At 37.6% G+C, this 22,593-nt stretch overlaps 1 protein-coding gene across 3 annotated transcripts; it reads right to left on the bottom strand.

Annotated features, from left to right (window-relative positions):
- Positions 1–19,722, bottom strand: c1ql4b (complement component 1, q subcomponent-like 4b). 3 transcript variants are annotated; one of them, XM_067458470.1, is made up of 4 exons: positions 19,631–19,722; positions 19,277–19,527; positions 17,173–18,723; positions 1–1,536 (listed from the first exon to the last, which is right to left on the bottom strand). In XM_067458470.1, exons 3-4 carry the CDS (start codon positions 17,710–17,712, stop codon positions 1,357–1,359), a joined length of 720 nt encoding a protein of 239 aa, XP_067314571.1. In that variant the 5' UTR covers positions 17,713–18,723; positions 19,277–19,527; positions 19,631–19,722; the 3' UTR covers positions 1–1,356. The 3 variants fall into 3 exon arrangements, with proteins under 3 accessions (XP_067314571.1, XP_067314572.1, XP_067314573.1); XM_067458471.1 differs by having other exon boundaries at positions 17,173–17,825; positions 18,098–18,723; positions 19,277–19,662; XM_067458472.1 differs by having other exon boundaries at positions 17,173–17,825; positions 18,619–18,723; positions 19,277–19,662.
- Positions 19,723–22,593: the final 2,871 nt, after the last annotated feature.

Below are 22,593 nucleotides of genomic sequence, written 5' to 3'. Positions count from 1 at the left end.
AAGTGTTTATTTTTTTATTTACAGCATGTCTTTAACATGCCAGAATAAAGGTCTGCAATAATGATTAATTACACAACAGCAAGGCTTTACAACAGCAATCAATCTACAAGTCAAATATTTAGAAGCAAATCTCAAACACGTTTTATTGATATGGAGACACTTAAAAAATTAAATTGCTGATACATGCGCGCACACACACACACACACGCACACACACACACACGCACGCACGCACGCACACACACACACTTGGGTGATTGCAGATGGATCAGGTCACTTTTAAATGTTTAGTCCACTTACTGATCCTACAAGATGTTTTGTACCATTATACAGAGAGTGAGTAATTTATTATTATCATCTATAATTTCACAATAGTCTCAAAATTTCTCCAGTATAAACACTGTGTACATACTTAGTAGACATAGAGGTTAAAAACATACAGTTTTCATGCCATGGAATGCATACATCCTTTTGTTACGCACACGCACGTTACGCACACACATACACATGATGCAGAGGATGGAGATCAAGTAAAATGCCACAAAATAATTAGGTCATCCCTAAAGGTAATTTTCTTTCTTTTTAAATTTTTTTTTGGCCTAATGATATATGGATCTGGACGAGCTTTGCAACATTTTAAAAGGCATATTGTAGTCTGACATTCTCTAAAATAAAAAAGCCAACTTAATAAACATACTGTTCACCATTGGGCTCAAAATCAAAAAATAGGTTGATGCCTTAAAAAGTAAATACACCATGACCACATCAAGAGGACTGTTAGCAATGTTTCAAAACTGACCTCTCATTTTTTAAAACACATTCATGGTGTTTTTGTGATTGATTCATCTGTGCATATTATTCCAAAGAAAAAGCATGTTTGTCTACGTAATCTTTTATTAAAAAATAACTTGCGAAATGAGAAAAGTCATCTTTTTTTTATCAGAACCATTTTTTGCTGTATTTTTTTTCAGAGAATACATGTTGCGTAATTGTCATAGGCAGTTTTTCCCACTTTAAATGAACTATATTAAGCTTTTTTCATCTTTAGATTGTACACTTGTTACAAAGAGACCACATTTTACAATTCAACAAATTGCCCATGAATAAAATCAGTTCCCTTCTTTTCTTCTCATTAAAAAATTATGTTTTCCTTAGAACAAAATCAAATGATAAGAGTAAAATATGTTGTCAATGCTGATGACTTTATAGCTATAATCGGAAAGTATACTTTCAGTTTTAAAATGACTTTTACAATGTTTCCTCTTGATGTTATATCAAGTGTTGTTTATCAATCAGTCTGATGTAATAGTGTTAAATATGTGATATTGTATTTGTGTTTTTCTATGTTTGTATATGTTAGTCAGGGTAGATGAGAAAGCCGCTGAATGTGCTGTATTTGTTGGTGTTTCCTCCATGCACTTTTCCTCCATCCAGCTGCACACAGACCTCATCTCCCACATCTAGATGCAGGATCACACTGTTAGAGGCATAGTCATAATTCTGATCTGCGTCCTGAGCAATCGCACTGGCCCTCACCTGAGAAAGATAAAGAAAATGGTTTTAATGTTGGATAAAAGGAACAACTATCAGGAGGAAAAAGTGAAGCGAAGTGTTCGATCAGTTTCGTCTTTTCATCACACACACATACACAAACCTAATGTATTTGTATTGCTTTAAATTATAGCACACGTGTCATGTGCATTTTTGTCACTTTTGTTTTAAAAGGTTAGTTCATCCAAAAATGAAAATGATCCCATAATTTACTCACACTCAAGTCATGTCTTTTTTTAGCCAATCAGAGTTATATAAAAACATCCTGGCTCTTCCCAGCTTTATAATGGGAGTGAATACCTGAGATTTTAAAGCTCCACAAATCCATCAAAAAAGTAATCCATATGGCTTCATGGGGTTAATTAAGACCTTTTGAAGCGAAGCGATGCGTTTTTGTAAAATAAATGTCCATATTTAAACATATAATCTATAATCACCGGCTTCCAGTAATGACCGTATCTAGTGAGTCTACTTCCAGCGAAACACTGAACTCGGACCCGAAGTATGGCGTATTGATGAACGTGGAAGCGCAGAGGCTAGAGGAGAGCAAAACAAAACTCTTGTCCCGAATCAGAAGTCTAAATGTCGGAGGAGCTTGAGATTGTTGCTCAGCCTTATTTGTTTGAGTCCTCTACTCTCATCTAAGCTTACACCACTCCAACATCCTACATCATGTGTCACTCTTCTGCCGAAACTAGACTTGTGTACGGCCGTTACCGGAAGCAGTGATTACAGTTTATAAAGTTAAAATATGGATATTTTTCTTACAAAAATGCATTACTTTTCTTCAGAAGGCCTTTATTAACATCACTGATTACTTTTATGATGGATGAATGCATTGCAAAATGCAAAATCCCAGTCCTATTCACTCCAGGATATATTTTTCATTTAACTCCAATTGTGTTTGGATGAAAGAAGAAAGCAATATACACCTAGATGGCTTAGGGGTGAGTAAATGATGTGATCATTTTCATTTTTAGGTGAACAAGCCGTTTAAGTTCAAACGCTTCATCTTTATAATATCACAACAGTCTACAACTTCATGCAGTTGCCTTTAAATCCTTTAATCTCTCTGGAAACATGGCACTCTTTCTCTGTAATAACAGTCTTTCCCTCCTGTCTTATGATTTCTGGTTTCCTCCCTAAGTAGGATATACAGGACAGACAGAGAGAACAAAAGACCAAGGTCCAAGGGAACAAGGCTTATTGATCTCCTTGTTGTATGTGTGTGGTGTGTAATTTATCGGAAAGGCTGTTAAACACTGGTCTTCAGTCCTTCACAAATCTGTACACATTTGTTAAATTGTTAAACTCATGTAATACCATTTGTTTTTTGATTTGGCAACATTGAATTACAGTCAACTTAATTTTCTGCAGTTGCTGATGCAAAGAGAAAAACATACAAGTGGTGGAAGGCAAAGCAGGGAATTATTTTTCGTATGTCATCATTAAAAGCAACATATTTGTCTTGAACCATTCGGGTCAAAACACTGATTATGCCTATAAAGCTTTGACCAAAGGCTCATTTTTGCACTGCTAATTAATGCATGATCTTAGTTTATGTAATAACCCAAGCTTAATTAATGTTTCCAGTCATATGTATAATTAATGAGTGGTAATTCAGATTAATTTAGCCTAGGCCTACTTCTCACTGCTTACCATCAAGATCTGCTACCATAAAATAATCTTTAAAATATTTTTCTTTTTAATTCTAGATTATCCATGGTACACTTTGTACTTTTGAAGAATAATGTTTTTCAAATGTATTTCAGTCGCGTCTTCAAGTGATCGACGTTTTCTTGAGTTGTGCTTAATTCTTCTCACATCTACTCATTAATTATCCCTGTCTTTCCCCTCATCTTTCTTTTCCCACCACCTCTTCCCCCGTATCTGTTCGTTCCATGCACAATCTATCCATCTTTTTCTGCGGGAATCGTAATAAAATGCAGGTCACGCGCGTGTCTCCACTGCGCGTCTCGTGTTGGCGCGTGTCCCTGTCCAGTCTAAATCGGATTGATTAACGGCGCGAGGTGGCAGCTCCCGCGGGAGGCCTGGGGCTGCGTCGGGGCCTCGCTGGCTCGGTAATTGCCCGGCGCTGTGGCTCGGCTGTAGCTCCTAATGGGGCCCACTCCTCAATAACTCCACTGTATCACAATAAACGGAGCTTCGCACCGACCACTGGTCAAATGGAGTCACCAAGCATTAGTGTGTGCGAGTGTGTGTGTGTGTTTATTTGTGTGCATGCGTGCGTGTGTGAAATAGAGAGATATAGCTGGTAACAAATGTCTATACAATATGGCTGTTGTGTTTTGTTAAAATGTGCACTGTGCTGTTTCCCTCCAGTGGTTTCAACATTCCCGTTATCAGATTAAATGCAGGTCCTTGGTTTAAACTATACAGACAGCTTCTGACAGAAAAGCGTGATGATAATGTAAACGTATTCGTTAAATTAATTCAAGAACCAAATAAAACACCCAACTGCAAGCAGTGAAAGTAATACACAGAAATACACACAACTTATTGGTTGTGAACTTAATTTATTTGATTTGGTTGTGAACATAATTTATTTTATTTGACTTTCATGAAAGCCAATAAAATAAACCAAACACGACACACGGCTATAGCAACTTGTTTATTTATTTCCATTTTTCAAGAGTTTATTTTAAAATAATGTTACTTTGGATTGTATTTGTTTGGCAAGTCACAAAAGCACAACTATGTATTTAAGGCAGTTCATTTCTGTAAAAAGCCTGCGGACTAGCTGTGCTATAGCCCTATTCATAAAGTTTCATGACTAAGTAAATTTCTTATCATCAAGTGATAAGGATAATGTTAACAAGAATAATAGGTAGGCTTTAGAATGTGAGTCCTCTCAAATAGAGAGCATGTAACAGTGTGCAACCTCAGAATATATCACGTTCTCTATTGCTAAAGGTTAACATTGTGATTTATGAATTTGTGAATAAACCATTTATCTCCTGTAATTTTGTATTCATACAAATCTCCTGTTTCTGAGTAACATTTAATAGGATAATTGGTTATATGCCTGCAGTGCTCCATGTGACTGATTTAGCTTGAAGTTGCGTTTCACCTATCTGATGAAGTGTTTTTCATTATACAGCTTCATCTTGGGCAAAAACAAGACTGGAAAGAATGTAAAGAAAGAAAAGGGAACTGAGAAAGTTTTGTGACATAATCAAAAGTGTATATGAAGAATCCGTTTCTTCATCATCTTTTCTATCTTTTTTATTCCGCTTTCTCTTTTTTTATGTTGTCATACAATATGTTTGTTTGTGCAAGTCTTTGTTGGAGATCAGTGTGAGCAAAGGTGGGCAATGAGACCAACGGGTGACACTCCTACATCCATGAGATAAAACAAGAAATGAATAAAAAGAATGAATTTAATGTGCCAAATGTAAGTACAAAATTGTTTCCTCCTTAACAGTCCAAACAAATGTACAGCAGCCATTAATTCTTCCTTATGGCTGTCTCTTTTTCCCCATCCTGCTTCAAGGTTAAAGTCTTCAGGTGTGTGTTTCTCAGTAAGTCCTTAAACTAGAAAAAAGGCTGTTCTTGAGAATAATGCCTTGCAGCAGCAGGTTCATGTATATGTCTGTTTTGTACAGTATGTCCTCTCCTGAATGGGCCTCTTATTAACACACACTGATGGTAATCTCAAGAGTTTGTTTAAGATCGACCTTTTGGCCATTAAAAGGGCATTGAAAGCACAGGAAATGAAAAAAATAAGATATGAAAGAAGAAAACGAGGGCAGATAAAGTGCAAATATACAGGGAAAACGAGTGTACAAGTGTCTATTGCAACAGCTGCATACGCCTGTCAAGGTACTGTGGGATTACCTCATTAACTATATTAATTAATTAATTGGAGGATGTAAACTCATTAGCTGCTGTGTAATTGACAGGATGTTTGAGGCTTTTCTAACAATTTCTCTGCATCACACCGTAATTAGCGCTGCGATTCTCTGACGAGACCAAAGAGATGGAGAGGTTTTTTCGAAAGATGCAGGGAGGTGAAGTACTTAAGATGAACCTGAAGTAAAACGATATTCATACAGTGGGATGAGAAGAGACATGTTTACATAGCCGAGAATCAATTACTGAATTAATTAATTGAATTTGTAATGAGAAGCAAATTGGCTGGGTATTCTGCTTGAGTGACATTAATTTGTGGATGTTGAGCTCCCTGCTGCACTCCTCATGATGCTGTTTTCTTTTCTTATTCAGCCCCATGCAATCTACTCCTGCCATGAGGAGCCAAACTTTAACTAATAAGTGGCATTTCATAAATACATTAATATTCAGGGTTCTCTAAAAATAAAACGAACTCCCATGATCTCGCTGCAGTTACAGGCATCAGATTTTTGCTTTGTCTCAAAGTGTATTGGAATCTACCTGTATTAGATAGAAGATCATAGACTATGTTTTTAGTAACCGCTTGTGCAAGTCTATGACCTGCAACGAGGTCAGTAGTCCTTTCTCGTTCTCTCTCAAATGCGCTCACTCTTTCTGTCGTTTTGCTCATCTATCTTACTTACACTGATCTGATGCTGCCTGTGTCTCTGGCCTCGCAGTAACACTTTCTCCCGACCTCTCTGTCGGCTCTCCTCTGATTAGCCATCCATCTTCCTCTCCTCCGTTCATCTCTCTATCATCCCACACAATCTTATCGCCTCCCATAGTGTGTCCTCTCATCTAGGTGGGCTCGCATTTTTAGATTTCTCCTTTGCCTTTTTTTGGTTTGCTATTCAGTTCAGTTCAAAATAGTTGTAGTAAATATACAGTGGGGAAAAAGTATTTTGTCAGCCATCAATTGTGTAAGTTTTCCCACTTAAAAAGATTAGAGAGGCCTGTCATTTTTATCATAGGCCCCCCTCAACTATGAGAGACAAAAAAAAAAAAAATACATACTGCAGAAAAATGGTTTGCTAGAGAGCATTTGGATGATCCAGAAGAGGATCGGGATAATGTCATATGGTCAGATGAAACCAAAAAAAAAAGAACTTTTTGGTAAAAACTCAACTTGTCGTGTTTGGAGTAGAAAGAATGCCAAATTGCACCATACCTAATGTGAAGAATGGGGTGGAAACATCATGCTTTGGGCTGTTTTTCTACAAAGGGACCAGGACGACTGATATCATAAAGGAAATAAAAAATGGGGCCATGTATCATGAGATTTTGAGTAAAAACCTTCCATCAGCAAGGGCATTGAAGATGAAACGTGGCTGGGTCTTTCAGTATGACAATGATTACAAACACACCGCCAGGGCAAGGAAGGAGTGGCTTCGTAAGAAACATTTCAAGGTCCTGGAGTGGCCTAGCCAGTCTCCAGATCTCAACCCCATAGAAAATCTTTGGAGGGAGTTGCCCAGCGACAGCCCCAAAACATCACTGCTCTAGAGGAGATCTGCAGTAATGGGCCAAACTACCAGAAACAGTGTGTAAAAACCTTGTGGCGACCAAGCAACAACCTCCCGCGGTCTCTCTTGAAGCCAATGCGGAAGTAATTTAAACTGCAGTTCCTCAATTGGCCACTATAGACAGGCTCCAGAAGGGAGCATAATCTCATTGAGCTCCATGTTAAATTTCCCAACTTTACAGCAGAAAAAAAACATGTTAACAGCCTGGTACAAATTGTGGCTTTGGTCTATATGGCTAATTTTGCCCATGACAACTGTGAGGGGTGATTATTTTTTTTTTATAACTAATTCGTTTACATTATATAAAATGTTAAAGTTCGTCATAATTAACGGCATTGTTACTTTGAGTGACAGGTGGATAGTCATTTATTCACAGTCTGTTAGTCATTGCTCCGCCCACGTCTTGCCTCTTTACCCATTTTCTGTTATCCGGGCGTGACTCATGGCTAGCTCGTCTCTACTTTATGCTTCAGAACGGCTTATTGGAATCCTATGGGTGACGTCACGGACACTACATCCATATTTTTTTTACAGTCTATGGTGGCGACTTACAGAAACCGTTTGACTTCTGTCATTGCCAACAAAGGGTATATAACAAAGTATTGAGATTAACTTTTGTTATTGACCAAATACTTATTTTCCACCATAATTTGAAAATAAATTATTTTAAAATTACAAAATGTGATTTTCTTTCTCATTCTGCCTCTCGAAGTGTTCCTATGAAGAAAATTACAGGCCTCTCTCATTTTTTAAATTGGGAGAACATGCACAATTGGTGGCTGACTAAATACTTTTTTTGCCCCCCTGTGGTGTAAATTAGTTTTTCACAAAAAAAAAAAAAAAAAAAAAGACCAGTGACATTGGTTTTCCAACATTTTCCACTCATTTACTCACCCTCATGTCGTTCAAAGCCTATATATGGCTTTCTTTGTGTGGTGCAAAAAGAAGAAGATATGGTAGTACTACGTAAGTAAATCGGATTTACAGCATAACTTTTGGTAATTATAGTGTTACTATAAGTAAGTAAGTAAGTACTGTATAAGGGAATAAAGGGGTAACTATCAGGAAAATTAACAAATCTGTAAGTATTTTTAATTAAGGGGTAATTATCCATGTAGTTACAGGGTAAATATGAATTTGCGGGCTGTAAATCAAAGTGGTGTTTGTTCCCTTCTTGTTTCATGCAGTTACAGGGTAAGCACAATAAAAACACATACACAATCTGATATCACTTGGAAACATTTATTTTAAAAACATCTTAATTCAAGACAGATTTACGACTTCTTATTAATTTTTTTAAAATAAACTTTTAACTTCAAATACGTAATAACGTCCTGAAAGAAAGAGGCATGTTTTGTCCCTTTTTTGTTTCTCTTGCTTGGCTTCTCCTCTTGTTCCTCTTTTTCTTTTCCTTATTTCCACTGATGGATCTTAAGAGGAACTGTTAGCAGCATGAACTCAACCCTCTCATTCACGCAGATGATTGCTGGTCGGAAGTGATAGTCTACAGTTTAAAAAATGTAAAATATTGGTATTTTTCTTACAAACATTTTTCCTTTCCCTTCAGTAGACATTGATTGGGATCGTATGGGTTGCAGTAGTTATTGCTGTATGTGCTGTTTGATGCTTCAACTTTTAGGAAACCAAATAAGTTTTCATTAGCAGGGATTATTTATTATTCTGTGTTCATCTGAAGAAAGAAAGTCGTATACGTCTCAGATGGCATGAGGGTAAAAGACGAGTAAATGGTGAGATATTGGGTGTACTGTATTTTCTTTAAAAAAGTATACAGAATAGCTAGACATATGATTCCTTAAGATTAATTTGTGGTGAGGATAAGAAGAAGACCAAGAGGAGGATGAAGCCAAGCAAGAGAAATAAAGTGTTGTAAATCTGTTTTAAAAAAGTTGTTTTTCGAATAAAGTTTTTCGAGTGATATCAGATTGTGTATGTGTTTTTATTGTACTTACCCTGTAACTACATGAAACAAGAGGGGAACAAACACCACTTTAATTTACAGCCCGCTGATTACCCTCCCTGCATCTCAATTTGCATACTATCCATACTAAAATAGTATTCGAAAATAGAATTAGTAAATCCCAAATTGTAGTATACTGAAAAGAGTATTCCGGTGCGGATCGATGTACACTCTTAACGGCTGATATTGCCCACTGCCCATTGTCCACTGATATTGCCATTGCGAGTTGGACGAGGATTCAATTAGAACTACAAATGCGGATAAAATGTGTTAAAGCTACAATGTGTGATATTTTCCCCCATCTAGTGGTGTAAAGGTATATGACAATCCAGTGAATATTAGTTTCTGTTCCTCTCAATTCCGATTTCGTTTTAACTCCTACGGTGGCCGATTTAGTCCAAGATTAACATGGCTTCCAGTTCAACCTCGTTCATGACTGCCATCGACTGTTAAAACGCTAAAAGCGAAGCTTGAATTTACGGGTATGTCCCTCTTTGGCTAATGTACATTCAAGATGGAGGGGGACCTGCACCCGTATGTATTTTCAATGGCATATTATAAACTTACGAGAATACTTTATTACTTGAAAGAAGTAAATATATATTAATGAGCACATATATTTTTGAAAGAACTAAGTGTTTTTAGCTAAGAATAAACTAAAAAAGTTACACAGTGTAGCTTTAAAAAACATGACAGATGTGCGAGTCAGATGGTTAAGTTGAGAGGTTTAGATGAAGGTTTGAGTGATCAATTATCAGTATTTAACCTGGCAAAAATATATTTATTCAGTGCTATCCACAATATTTTTCACCTGCAGCAGCATTGTGAACTTTTGTAATGATACGTCTGGCCGTTAATTTTTAAATGAATCATTATATTTAAACTGCAAACACATGAGGAGAGTCTCTGCATTAAAGAACACACATGGCAGATCAACGTGCGGCTATATTTATCTCCAAAACGGTAGGAAATTAAACTGAATGTGGAGGATTTTAACTGTGACGAATCTGACGATGATTGACAGGGCAGTTAAACGGTGATGAGATGAACGTAACTGCGACAGAGTCCGTTAAAGATGACGAAGTAGTATGTCCCGAAGCTTGCATACTTTTCTGCTACACACTCAAAAGTACACTCACCTAAAGGATTATTAGGAACACCATACTAATACTGTGTTTGACCCCCTTTCGCCTTCAGAACTGCCCTAATTCTACGTGGCATTGATTAAAGGTGCTGAAAGCATTCTTTAGAAATGTTGGCCCATATTGATTGGATAGCATCTTGCAGTTGATGGAGATTTGTGAGATGACCATCCAGGAAAAGAAGCTCCCGTTGCACCACATCCCAAATATGCTCTATTGGGTTGAGATCTGGTGACTGTAGAGCCCATTTTAGTACAGTGAACTCATTGCCATGTTTAAGAAACAAATTTGAAATGATTCGAGCTTTGTGACATGGTGCATTATCCTGCTGGAAGCCATCAGAGGATGGGTGCATGGTGGTCATAAAGGGATGGACATGGTCAGAAACAATGCTCAGGTAGGCCGTGGCATTTAAACAATGCCCAATTGGTACTAAGGGACCAAAAGTGTGCCAAGAAATCATTCCCCACACCATCACACCACCATCACCACCAGCCTGCACAGTGTTAACAAGGCATGACGGATCCATGTTCTCATTCTGTTTACGCCAAATTCTGACTCTACCATCTGAATGCCTCAACAGAAATCGAGACTCATCAGACCAGGCAACATTTTTCCAGTCTTCAACTGTCCAATTTTGGAGAGCTTGTGCAAATTGTAGCCTCTTTCCTATTTGTAGTGAATATGAGTGGTACCCGGTTGGGATCAAAGTTGCTCTTCTATCAGCTTGAATCAGTTGGCCCATTCTCCTCTGACCTCTAGCATCAACAAGGCAATTTTGCCTACAGGACTGCCACATACTGGATGTTGTTCCCTTTTCACACCATTCTTTGTAAACCCTAGAAATGGTTGTGCGTGAAAATCCCAGTAACTGAGCAGATTGTGAAGTACTCAGATCGGCCCGTCTGGCACCAACAACCATTCCACGCTCAAAATTGCTTAAATCACTGTTCTTTCCCATTCTGACATTCAGTTTGGAGTTCAGGAGATTGTCTTGACCAGGACCACACCCCTAAATGCATTGAAGCAACTGCCATGTGATTGGTTGAATAGATTAGAAATTGATGAGAATTGAACAGGTGTTCCTAATAATCCTTTAGGTGAGTCTATGTACTTTTTCCTCACAGAAAGAGTACATATGTTTAAGACATAGTATAAGTAGGCGAATTGGGAGGCAGCACATGTAACACAGTGCCTTACGAAAATATTCGGCCCCCTTGAACTTTGCGACCTTTTGCCATATTTCAGCCTTCAAACATAATGATATGAAACTGTAATTTTTTGTGAAGAATCAACAACAAGTGGGACACAATCATGAAGTGGAATGAAATTTATTGGATATTTCAAACTTTTTTAACAAATCAAAAACTGAAAAATTGGGTGTGCAAAATTATTCGGAGTCGGACACTACTTTCAGTGCAGCAAACTCTCTCCAGAAGTTCAGAGAGGATCTCTGAATGATCCAATGTTGTCCTAAATGACTAATGATGATAAAGAGAATCCACCTGTGTGTAATCAAGTCTCCGTATAAATGCACCTGCACTGTGATAGTCTCAGAGGTCCATTTAAAGCACAGAGAGCATCATGAAGAACAAGGAACACACCAGGCAACTCCGAGATACTGTTGTGGAGAAGTTTAAAGCCGGATTTGGATACAAAAAGATTTCCCAAGCTTTAAACATCCCAAGGAGCACTGTGCAAGCAAAAATATTGAAATTGAAGGAGTATCAGACCACTGCAAATCTACCAAGACCTGGCCTTCCCTCTAAACTTTCAGCTCATACAAGGAGAAGACTGATCAGAGATGCAGCCAAGAGGCCCATGATCACTCTGGATGAACTGCAGAGATCTACAGCTGAGGTGGGAGACTCTGTCCATAGGACAACAATCAGTCGTATACTGCACAAATCTGGCCTTTCTGGAAGAATGGCAAGAAGAAAAAAGTGTTGTTTAAAGTTTGCCACAAGCCACTTGGGAGACACACCAAACATGTTGAAGAAGGTGCTCTGGTCAGATGAAACCAAAAATGAACTTTTTGGCAATAATGCAAAACATTATGTTTGGCGTAAAAGCAACACAGCTCATCACCCTGAACACACCATCCCCACTGTCAAACATGGTGGTGGCAGCATCATGGTTTGGGCCTGCTTTTCTTCAGCAGGGACAGGGAAGATGGTTAAAATTGATGGGAAGATGGATGGAGCCAAATACAGACCCTTCTGGAAGAAAACCTGATGGAGTCTGCAAAAGACCTGAGACTGGGATGGAGATTTGTCTTCCAACAAGACAATGATCCAAAACATAAAGCAAAATCTACAATGGAATGGTTCAAAAATAAACATATCCAGGTGTTAGAAAGGCCAAGTCAAAGTCCAGACCTGAATCCAATCGAGAATCTGTCGAAAGAACTGAAAACTGCTGTTCACAAACGCTCTCCATCCAACCTCACCGAGCTCGAGCTGTTCTGCAAGGAGGAATGGGCAAAACTGATAGAGACATACCCCAAACGACTAACAGCTGTAATCGCAGCAAAAGGTGGCGCTACAACGTATTAACATTAACTTAAGGGGGCCGAATAATTTTGCACACCCACTTTTTCAGTTTTTGATTTGTTAAAAAAGTTTGAAATATCCAATTAATTTCATTCCACTTCATGATTGTGTCCCACTTGTTGATTCTTTACAAAAAAATACAGTTTCATATCATTATGTTTGAAGCCTGAAATGTGGCAAAAGGTCGCAAAGTTCAAGAGGGCCGAATACTTTCACCAGGCACTGTAGATAATTACCCCTTAATTAAAAAAATACACTGTAAAAAAAAATTTGTTGGTTTTTGTTGGCTTAAAAAGTAAGTAACCTGGTTGCCTTAAAAATTTAAATTAAACTTTTAAGTTGATACAATGAAGGAAATTGGTTTAATAAATAGAAACTCAAAATATTATTATATCTGAACCACATAAAAAAATTGATAAATCATGAAAATAGCACTATTTGGCATGTTTCACTGCGTCATCAGAAATAAAACACACAATTACCCAATATGCTAACAAAATCTTTTAATAATATTTTAATAAAGGTTGTCGAATCTCAAAAAATGTTCATTGTATTAACTCAAAATTTCAATTTCAATTAACTCAAAATTTTAAGGCAACCAGGTAACTTTTTTTTCCAAATAATTTTTTACAGTGTACTTACAGTATAAATGTTTTGTTAATTTTCCTGATAGGTACCCCTCCCCCATTTTTCCCTTTATAAGTATAACTTACTTTATAGTTAAACTTTAATTATTGAAAGTTACCCTGTAAATGTACTCTCTGTACTCTCCTGTTTTTACTTACGCAATACTTTCTGGGCTGTAATCTAAAGCAATACCGAATATATTTTAAAGATCTGTTTTTGTCAATACAACACGGAACCCTACTGGTTTTCAATTGTGTGGAAAAAAAACTTCTTTGGTGTTCCACAAAAGAAAGTAAGTTTGTAATTACATATGGGTGACTTAATGTTGACATCATTTTCATTTTCTAGGGACTGATCACATCTAAATTTTTCAGTTTGCTGAATAGAAATTCAATTCGGCCGAAATGAAAAATGTAGATGATCAGTCACTTGAAAATTTTCAATTGGAAACCTGATTTGTTTTTTTCAGTGTAGGTGAGAAACAACATTTAAACGATATTTATTTAGCTATTTAACTATATTTAAAAAATTGGGTGCACTATCCCTTTAAGAGCAACCCAAACTCATGTTGGTTATGTGTATGTTTGTGAGAATGCTTTGAGAGGACCTTGAGATGGGTTAAATAATTTAGATAAGGGGAGAGATAATTAATTCGAGAGCAGAGATTGGCTGAGTGGCAGAGTGTGGCTCTCTGTCTGTGTGTGGCCCTGGTGGAAAAGAGGGAATCTCATCTTAAAGACATTAATGATTTAACACAAGAGGAGATCACTGGAATGACAATATATGCAATACAACATGCATGCCATACACTGCCTAAGATTACTCTCCTCATCTTCTCATTTTCTGCATCTTGTCCTCCACTTAATGGAGGCTGTGTTGAATCCCAATGCCACAGTGCATCAGTTATTGTATATTCAGCAATAAAATGTTTTTAGTAAACAAGTAGCAGAGACAATCTGCTCCCCTATGTCATGTAATAAATACACTGTTGTATCAGTCCACAACAGAATGAACAAATTAGACATTGTATGAATTTTGTTATTGTACATTATGTTGTACAACTTGATCTGCTATAACAAAAAGTGCCCTAATTTACCATCAACTAAATTCAACAAGTTACATCAGTTTCTCTAAGAGGATGTCTCTCATCAGAACCTTAAAAATATTTTGATATTTCAAAATATCATTGGTTAGCCAATGTAGTTTAGTTAATTTAGTCAAATATTAATGTAATATTTTTGTGTAAATAAACCAGTTAATTTAGATTTGACCGGAAAAGCATTTTTAAGTTTACCTAACAAAAACATTTCTTACAGTATGATGACGAATACTAATTTGATGTTTAGTACTGAGGTGTTTTTCTTCTTTTTACCCATGTAAAAAAAGTTTTTTTTAAAAAAGATGAATGTGAATCTGAGATTGATTTTACATGCAGAGCTTGTGCATTTGAATCAATAATTTTAGCTGAGATGGTTCATCTCAAATTAAATAAAAAAGAACCAGTTCCACCTTTATTTTGCAGATGCACTATTTGGATCACAAAGCTGTGGATTCATTTTCTTTTGTGCTGGTTCATGTATGATGAACAGACATGGGGCATTAATGGCAGGTGTTATGTCATGTTAATGGCAGCGCGATGAAGGGAAGCTGACAGGTTGCTACAGACTCATTAAAGGGTTTTCATCACTTCCTGTCAGATATATCTGTCACAAAACCGTGTGAATGTGTGTGTGCGAGAAAGACAGAATGTGTAGGTAAACATATGCTGCCTGGGGAATTTTTATATCTCTTTGGATAATCCCCGCTTTCTGTTCCACTACTAAAAATCAAAACTGAGCGGTTGAGTTGAGAGCGCCTGAATCCCAGATCCGTGTCATGTTACACCAGATGGAGAGGTTTTTTCTCTCCTTATTTTTTCATTTATTCTAAATCCACGGGTCCTATGAGGGCTGTCTCCAGCTGTTGCGTTTCGTTCCACTCCAGAGAGAGACAAAGAGACAGCGTTTACTTGTTTGTGTGTTACGAATGTCCTTTTTTCATTAGAAACTGTAAACCTATTGCTGTTTCTGGCTCTGCAAAGTTTATTCTAAAAACAACAAAGCTTATTCTGTTAAACAGACCCCAAATGGACTGCTGAAAACTAATCACATCTAAAAATCCCATTCGAATCCATCTGATATGTTATGCTCTTTGTAAGTCTTAATTTTCTTCTAAATCTGCACATTTGAATAGTTTTACATGTTCCCATTGTCCTTTTTCGCACTGTAGGTATATCTTCAGTAAGGCTTCAAGTGATAGGCAGACAAAATGACTGCTGAATAATTTAGCAGCTGCCTTACTGGATTCTATTTGAATGTTAAATGTATTCCTTAATCCTACCTCTGTGAATCTAATATTTGTTTGATATTTCAGTCAATTCAGACTCTTGTTTTTAATACAGTTCATTCACGTCTGACCTTTGTCAAGTTAAAAGTACCTCTAAAAACTTAGTTAGCAAAGTCTGCCTTTGTGTAGAGTGAATCCAAAGGCTGTTTTTAGCAGTGATATGCAAAACTAAGATTGAAGAATTTTCTCTCTTTTAATACATGAGTTGGAATTTGATTTGAATTGCTCATGGCCCACAGAAACTTAAATTTGAATGACAGGAAGAAGAATTAATTGGATTGGAATTCAACACAGGGATTCTGTAAAGGAAGAGTTCTTTACACTGGGCACATCCATCCGTCCGTCCATCCATCCATCCATCCATCCATCCATCCATCCATCCATCCATCCATCCATCCATCCATCCATCCATCCATCCATCCATCCAACTTTCTATCTATCTATCTATCTATCTATCTATCTATCTATCTATCTATCTATCTATCTATCTATCTATCTATCTATCTATCTATCTATCTTTTCGAGTGATATCAGATTGTGTACATGTTTTTATTGTACTTACCCTGTAACTTCATGAAACAAGAGGGGAACAAACACCACTTTAATTTACAGCCCGCTGATTACCCTCCCTGCGTCTCAATTTGCATACTATCCATACTAAAATAGTATTCGAAAATAGAATTAGTAAGTCCCAAATTGTAGTATACTGAAAAGAGTATTCCGGTGCGGATCGATGCACACTCTTAACGGATGATATTGCCCACAACCCATTGCGAGTTGGACAAGGATTCAATTAGAACTACAAACGCAGATAAAATGTGTTAAAGCTACACTGTGTGATATTTTCCCCCATCTAGCTGTGTAAAGGTATATGACAATCCAGTGAATATTAGTTTCATCCATCCATCCATCCATCCATCCATCCATCCATCCATCCATCCATCCATCCATCCACCCACCAATACATCCATCCATCCATCCATCCATCCATCCAACTATCAATCAATCAATCTATCTATCTATCTATCTATCTATCTATCTATCTATCTATCTATCTATCTATCTATCTATCTATCTATCTATCTATCTATCTATCTATCTATCTATCTATCTATCTGTCTGTCTGTCTGTCTGCCATCCATCCATCCATCCATCCATCCATCCATCCATCCATGTCTGATTATATAATTTTGTTTGTCAATATATCTGTCTGTCTATATATCATTTTCTCATTCTCTCTGTAGACATGTTGTTTTTAAACTTTGAAAAATTATATTTTCTTACATTCAAATTTGAATTGCATTCTGTTTGCTACCACCCTTTAAGGAGTTTAACTGAAATATAAAAGGCCTTCAGCTTTAAACGGCACACAATCCTTGACACACACACACACACACACACACACACACACACACACACACACACACACACACACACACACACACACACACACACACACACATAAAAACGAGAGAGAGTCATATGCACACATCTCCTACCTGTCCATTCTTCTTGAGATCGGCCCACATGCTAGTTCCATCTCCACCCCTCATGAGCACGTGATAGGTGAAGAAGTAGATTCCAGGAAGAGGGCAGGTGAACTTGCCTGTGGTAGGCTCATAGTAATTCCCTACATTTGTTACCACATCATCAAACTTCAGTACTTCGCTCCCCTCATGCTGCTTGCGCAGACCAGCATAGAAGGCTATTTTGGGGCTGTAGAACGATGGGATGTATCCCCCTGGGCCTGGACCTGGAGGTCCAGGCGGACCTGGTTTTCCTGGTTCTCCAGGAGGCCCACGTGGGCCTGTGGGACCTGGTGGGCCTTGGTTTCCACGAAAACCTGACTTGCCTCCCCCTCTGCGTCCAGGGATGTCGTGAGGAGGAGGCGAAACAGGTGTCAACTCATTGGTGGGCGTTAAAGAGTCACAGACCATCTTACAGCTTCCAAGCATCTCATAATGCGTACCTCCGCCAGAACCACCTAGTTTGGTGCTGTGGACCAATAGCGGAATAGCGACCAGTAGCACCAGTACCATGGCCACACCCACTGCCGCGCCAATAACGCGCTTCCTGCGGCTGAGGCGTGAGGCAGCAATAGAGAGGAAGTCCTCCTCCCCTTTAGAAGAAACAGGCCCGGCCAGAATGAACTCTGGGAAGGAAAAGGGACTATGGTAAGACGGAAAGGTTAATGAGGGAGTCAAATACGATGAAACGTGGCTTCTGTCTCAGAAATAAACTAAAAAAGAAATAGTTTTTCGAAATGAAAAATCCACCTTCAGGAACAAACCAAATCTCCTTTATGGAACGATGTCTTAAAAGATGTTTGTGTTCAAACAGAAGTTTCGGTCTTTGCTGTTTTACCTTTTTTCTTGTATTCACTACATTAAAATCATAACAGGCATCACGTGCTCTAACCAGTACCTGATTGTCTGAGTGATACACATTGGACCCAGTTATCGCTATAAACAGCAATTCTGGAAGATCCAGTAGGTTTATATTGTCATATATATTGCTTGTCTGATATAAGCAACATGAGGGATTTGGTGTCTCAGAATTTTTGTCCGTGGATGAAGATTCTATCAGGTGATGTGGATGTGTATTTCTCAGGGGTTGCTGTGTGGTGGTTTTGTCTCCTTATAGATTGGTGGAGTGACAGCGGTGTGGCTCATTTTTCCATGAGAAGTTCAAGAAGCGTTCTGGAGAATTCCCAGATAAGTCCATATCCACTGCAGCATTTAAAAAAAAAACTCTACCCCTCCTCTCACAGAAGATGGCTGTGATTGTGATTCAAATTTATCAAAAACAATCCATGTTATATAATATTTTGTCTTTTTGTGACAATCTTAAACCTTCAAATGCTTAGCTTTAAGTCCTTCACTTGCAAACCTCTTACAAGCCTGATGGTAAATGGATTGTGAGATATAATTTTAAATCAGGCTCACGGCACTCGGGTTGATTTTCAATTCCTGCTGGTCTTCATCAAACTTCAGCTGAGTAACATTCAGGTCCCAAGATCAACCACCTCTGGCATCTTGACATGTTTCTCACTGAGTTGAAACATAAAAAGAACTAAATTAGATGAACCAGAAAACCTCTGAGAGAATTGAAGGGCTCCCCAGCTGTTGCTTATTACAATTGTCCAAAAAGGTTATTTATTTCTGTTCAATATTGAGCATTTTAAAGTTAAAACAAGTAGGCTACAATTTATGCACAATACATTTTGGTGACTTGCATATAGTTATATGTAACTAAATCATGCCATCAGAGTTTGAAGATTAGCCTACACACTAAGCTACATCACAGACACCTCTCCAAAACTACAAACAGTAGCCTGATAATCACATATTTCTTCATTTAAATAAATAGATAACAATCAATGTTGTATCAGCTGCTTGTTTCCAGGTCTTGTCCATTTACACTCAAATGTCACTTTAAACTTCTGAACAGCAAACCAACTATTTGTTTCCTGAAAGCATTTTTTTTTCGATTTCTGATGCAAATTAAAAGGCAAATTAATGAGACATTCTATAGAATTGTATATTAAAAGTTTATAAAACATTTCTGAAGAACAAATATCAACTGTAAAACAATTCTGCTTACCTTATAAGTTCCCAGAGAATCTGAAAATTGACCAGTAACTCCGCGCGACACAGCGCAGCTCCTCTCCTCTCCACTGCTCCAGCTCAGAATATGTCAGAGAGTCTCGTGCCTTCGGGTTTTTCTTTAACGGTCACTCTGCTCTGACTGTGGTCAGCTTGAAATATTTCTTGTCTTCTCCTTTTGTGCGTCTTCAAGTCAGTCCACTTTAAACACGCCTACTTATCGTTAAATATCGCCAGGACTATTGGCACCTGTAAAAAAAAAAATGTTTAGTAACCAGATTAGGCTACTATTTAAAAGTCCAATAGGGCAATTTCTTTGTTAAGATATCACCAAGAAGCAACAGTTTCTCACTTGTTCGATTTCTGTGAGGAAACGGCGCTTCCACCCGCGGGATGTCTGTCTCGCGCTCACCCCGCCCTCCATACAATTACGCGCTCGCGCTCACTCGCACCAGTCTCCGCAGATCAAGAAATCGATTTCCCGAGGAGATGTGCATCCTAATAGGGTTGCTGCCTACCCAATTAGTACTTATAAAAATAAGTCAGGTTATACTGGTGTGCTGTCACTAATAGCAGGAGTGAGGGGTGATTGCAGCTAGATATATAGGACCCACTGTAAATGCTAGCCTAGATGAAAAATGTATATTATTAACTGCTAAATTGCAACATATTTAGAGATTATAGTTTAGCATGTACCGGATGATGATGTATCATACAAAAGTTTTGCAAGAGTTACCTTACTATACCATAACCGTACCAAATTCAAACATTATTTGTAGCAGAAAATGTAATCAATATAAACAAAAAGAACACTATGTACACGTTTTAAATGCTTAATTTAAGTACCTTCGTACTAGTTTAAACGCACATAGCCTAATAATAGTGCAGCCAACAAGAGACAAGCATAGCATGTTGTGTCAAAATTGTGTGGTTAAATTCAACATAATGAATTGAATTAGTAGGAAATGAGGAGAAGAAGTGCATTAATTGAATGACTAAGAGAATGGACATGTCCTGTGGGCATTTTGCTAATGTATACTCAGTGGAGTCATTTAAAGTCCCCTGTAGCTAATGCATTTTATGTATTGCTCTCTACGTTGGACACATGATGGTAATTGATATGATTAGCCTTTTGCTTGACTACATTATCAAGCAGCTAATAAGGTGTTGCTAATGTTACACAAACCATATTCCATGTTCGCCACCTCAGAGTCAGACAGCTGTCTTCTAAAAATCAGTATCCTTAAAGGGTCATATGATGTGATTTCTTGTTTTCGTTTCTCTGAAGTGATGATAGCTGTTTGTTTATTTGTATTTGTATGTATCTGCAGAGTTAAAAAGCTAAAAATCTCCAACCCCCAAATATATTCTTTGTAAAAGTTAAGGCTCAACCACACCTTAAAACGCTTTGTTTAAACATACTCCCACAAAACACCACCCAAACGTATACGCAAAGAAAGAAGGCGTAACTTTTATTCTTGCTGTAGCTGTCCGCACCGCCATGTTGTTTTCGTTTTGAAAGCCAAACTAATTTGTTTGGCCTCCACAGAACAGTACAATCCAAATGTTCGACTGTGTGCTGTGCATTTCTCGGAGGACTGTTTCCAGTACCTGGGAGAGCACAAACTGATTCTAAAAAGTGGGGTAATTCCGTCTTTGCAAGTACAGTCTGGCGCTTCTGACTGACATACACAGCCTGTAAGTGTGAGTTTTGAGCAATATAGAGCATTGCTTGTTTTTCGTTTTAACAAATGCAAACTTGCCAATCTGTTCTGTTCTATGTTCTGGTCCAGTCGCACTGGCAACTTTAATCGATCAGCTTGGTCATCAGCATTTTCCGGAATAGATATCAGGCTCGAATTGATAAGGTAGGACTGACATTATCATCTGTCAATATGGCTTTGGGAGCTTATGTTCCAAATATGGTACATTTCCATCACACACCTAAGGTATTTTTGGGCCAATCACAATGCACTGGATTGCTGGCCAATCAGAGCACACCACGCTATTAAAATGATGAGCTTTACAAAAATCAACGCGTTTGGGAAAGGAAACGCATAGAGGGGCATAGAGGATTAACAGTAACATACAATATGTGTAAAATAATAATGTTTTACATTATTACATTAATGTTTTAAAACTGTGCAAATACTGCATTAAACCAAATACACAACTTTTATAGCCATCATATGACCCCTTTAAAAACGCTTTGAACAATTTAGAATGTCAGAGGAGAAAGGCATAGTCCATCGTAACATTATAATTTTCATCATATACATAATTCACCAGCTATATTGCTAAATTTACCAGATTTTTCCAACACTATCTCATATGAATATAACCTCACTCATATTAATTTGTATGATTTGTCAATGATGGTTAGGTTCAGGGGTGGGGTTTGAGGTTAGGTCACTTGTACGAAAGCATACAAATTGACCAATTTTTTTAATATGTACAATTGAGCAAAAATCGTACCAATTCGTATGAGTGAGGTTGTACAAATTCGTACGAACTAGCCACCTCGTAAAATATGAACAAATTGCCGGGAGATCGGGTTGGATTTTTCATATCAACAGAAAAATGTACTGATAACCTGACTTCTCTTTAGACTTCCCTGTAGTTCATGATATGCTAAAGCATGCCTTCATGTTGATACAAGAGTTAATTACAAGGTAGATTGTGACGTAAGAAACACCAGCAATGTCAAACCGAAATTTTGAGAATTTGCACATGGTTTGTCATATATAAATATAAATATATATAAAATTGAAATTAAAATTGTATTTTTACTATAGGGGGTCTTTAAAAATATATATTTTTATTGAATAAATAAATAAAAATAAAAATTTCACCCCTTTTTAAGCCCTCTCTCGCTTCACTGCATGTCCTTCAGGAGTCGATTGCCCTAAGTGCAGCACACACTTGCCATAGCGAACCTATCCTTCTACAATATATCAGCTTACCTAATAATGGCTGCTTAGGCGTCAGTACACTTACATAAATGAAAGTACATGAGATGTGTTCATTATACGGCTGTTAAAAAATTGGAAATCCTCTTTGCATTCATCTGGTGATGTTACGGAGGAGAAAAGGATGAGAAAGCTTGACAGAGGGAGAGAGAATGACAGTGTGTATAGGGTGAAAGACAGTTTAGCTGTGTCTGTTGTCAGTGTCTCTGTTTCTTTAGCCTTCAGAGCTCATTAGCAATGATAGACACATTGCTACTGACAACCTCCCCCACACACTTTAGCTTCCCATACTCTTTTCCTATCATCCCACTTTCACCATCATTTATATCTCTATCACCATCTCTGT

This window comes from Pseudorasbora parva, chromosome 12 (assembly GCF_024679245.1).
Source record: "Pseudorasbora parva isolate DD20220531a chromosome 12, ASM2467924v1, whole genome shotgun sequence".
In the NCBI taxonomy this organism is placed as follows: domain Eukaryota; kingdom Metazoa; phylum Chordata; class Actinopteri; order Cypriniformes; family Gobionidae; genus Pseudorasbora; species Pseudorasbora parva.
The sequence above is the reverse complement of the archived record's forward strand: the minus strand, read 5'-3'. Positions and strand labels throughout refer to the sequence as shown.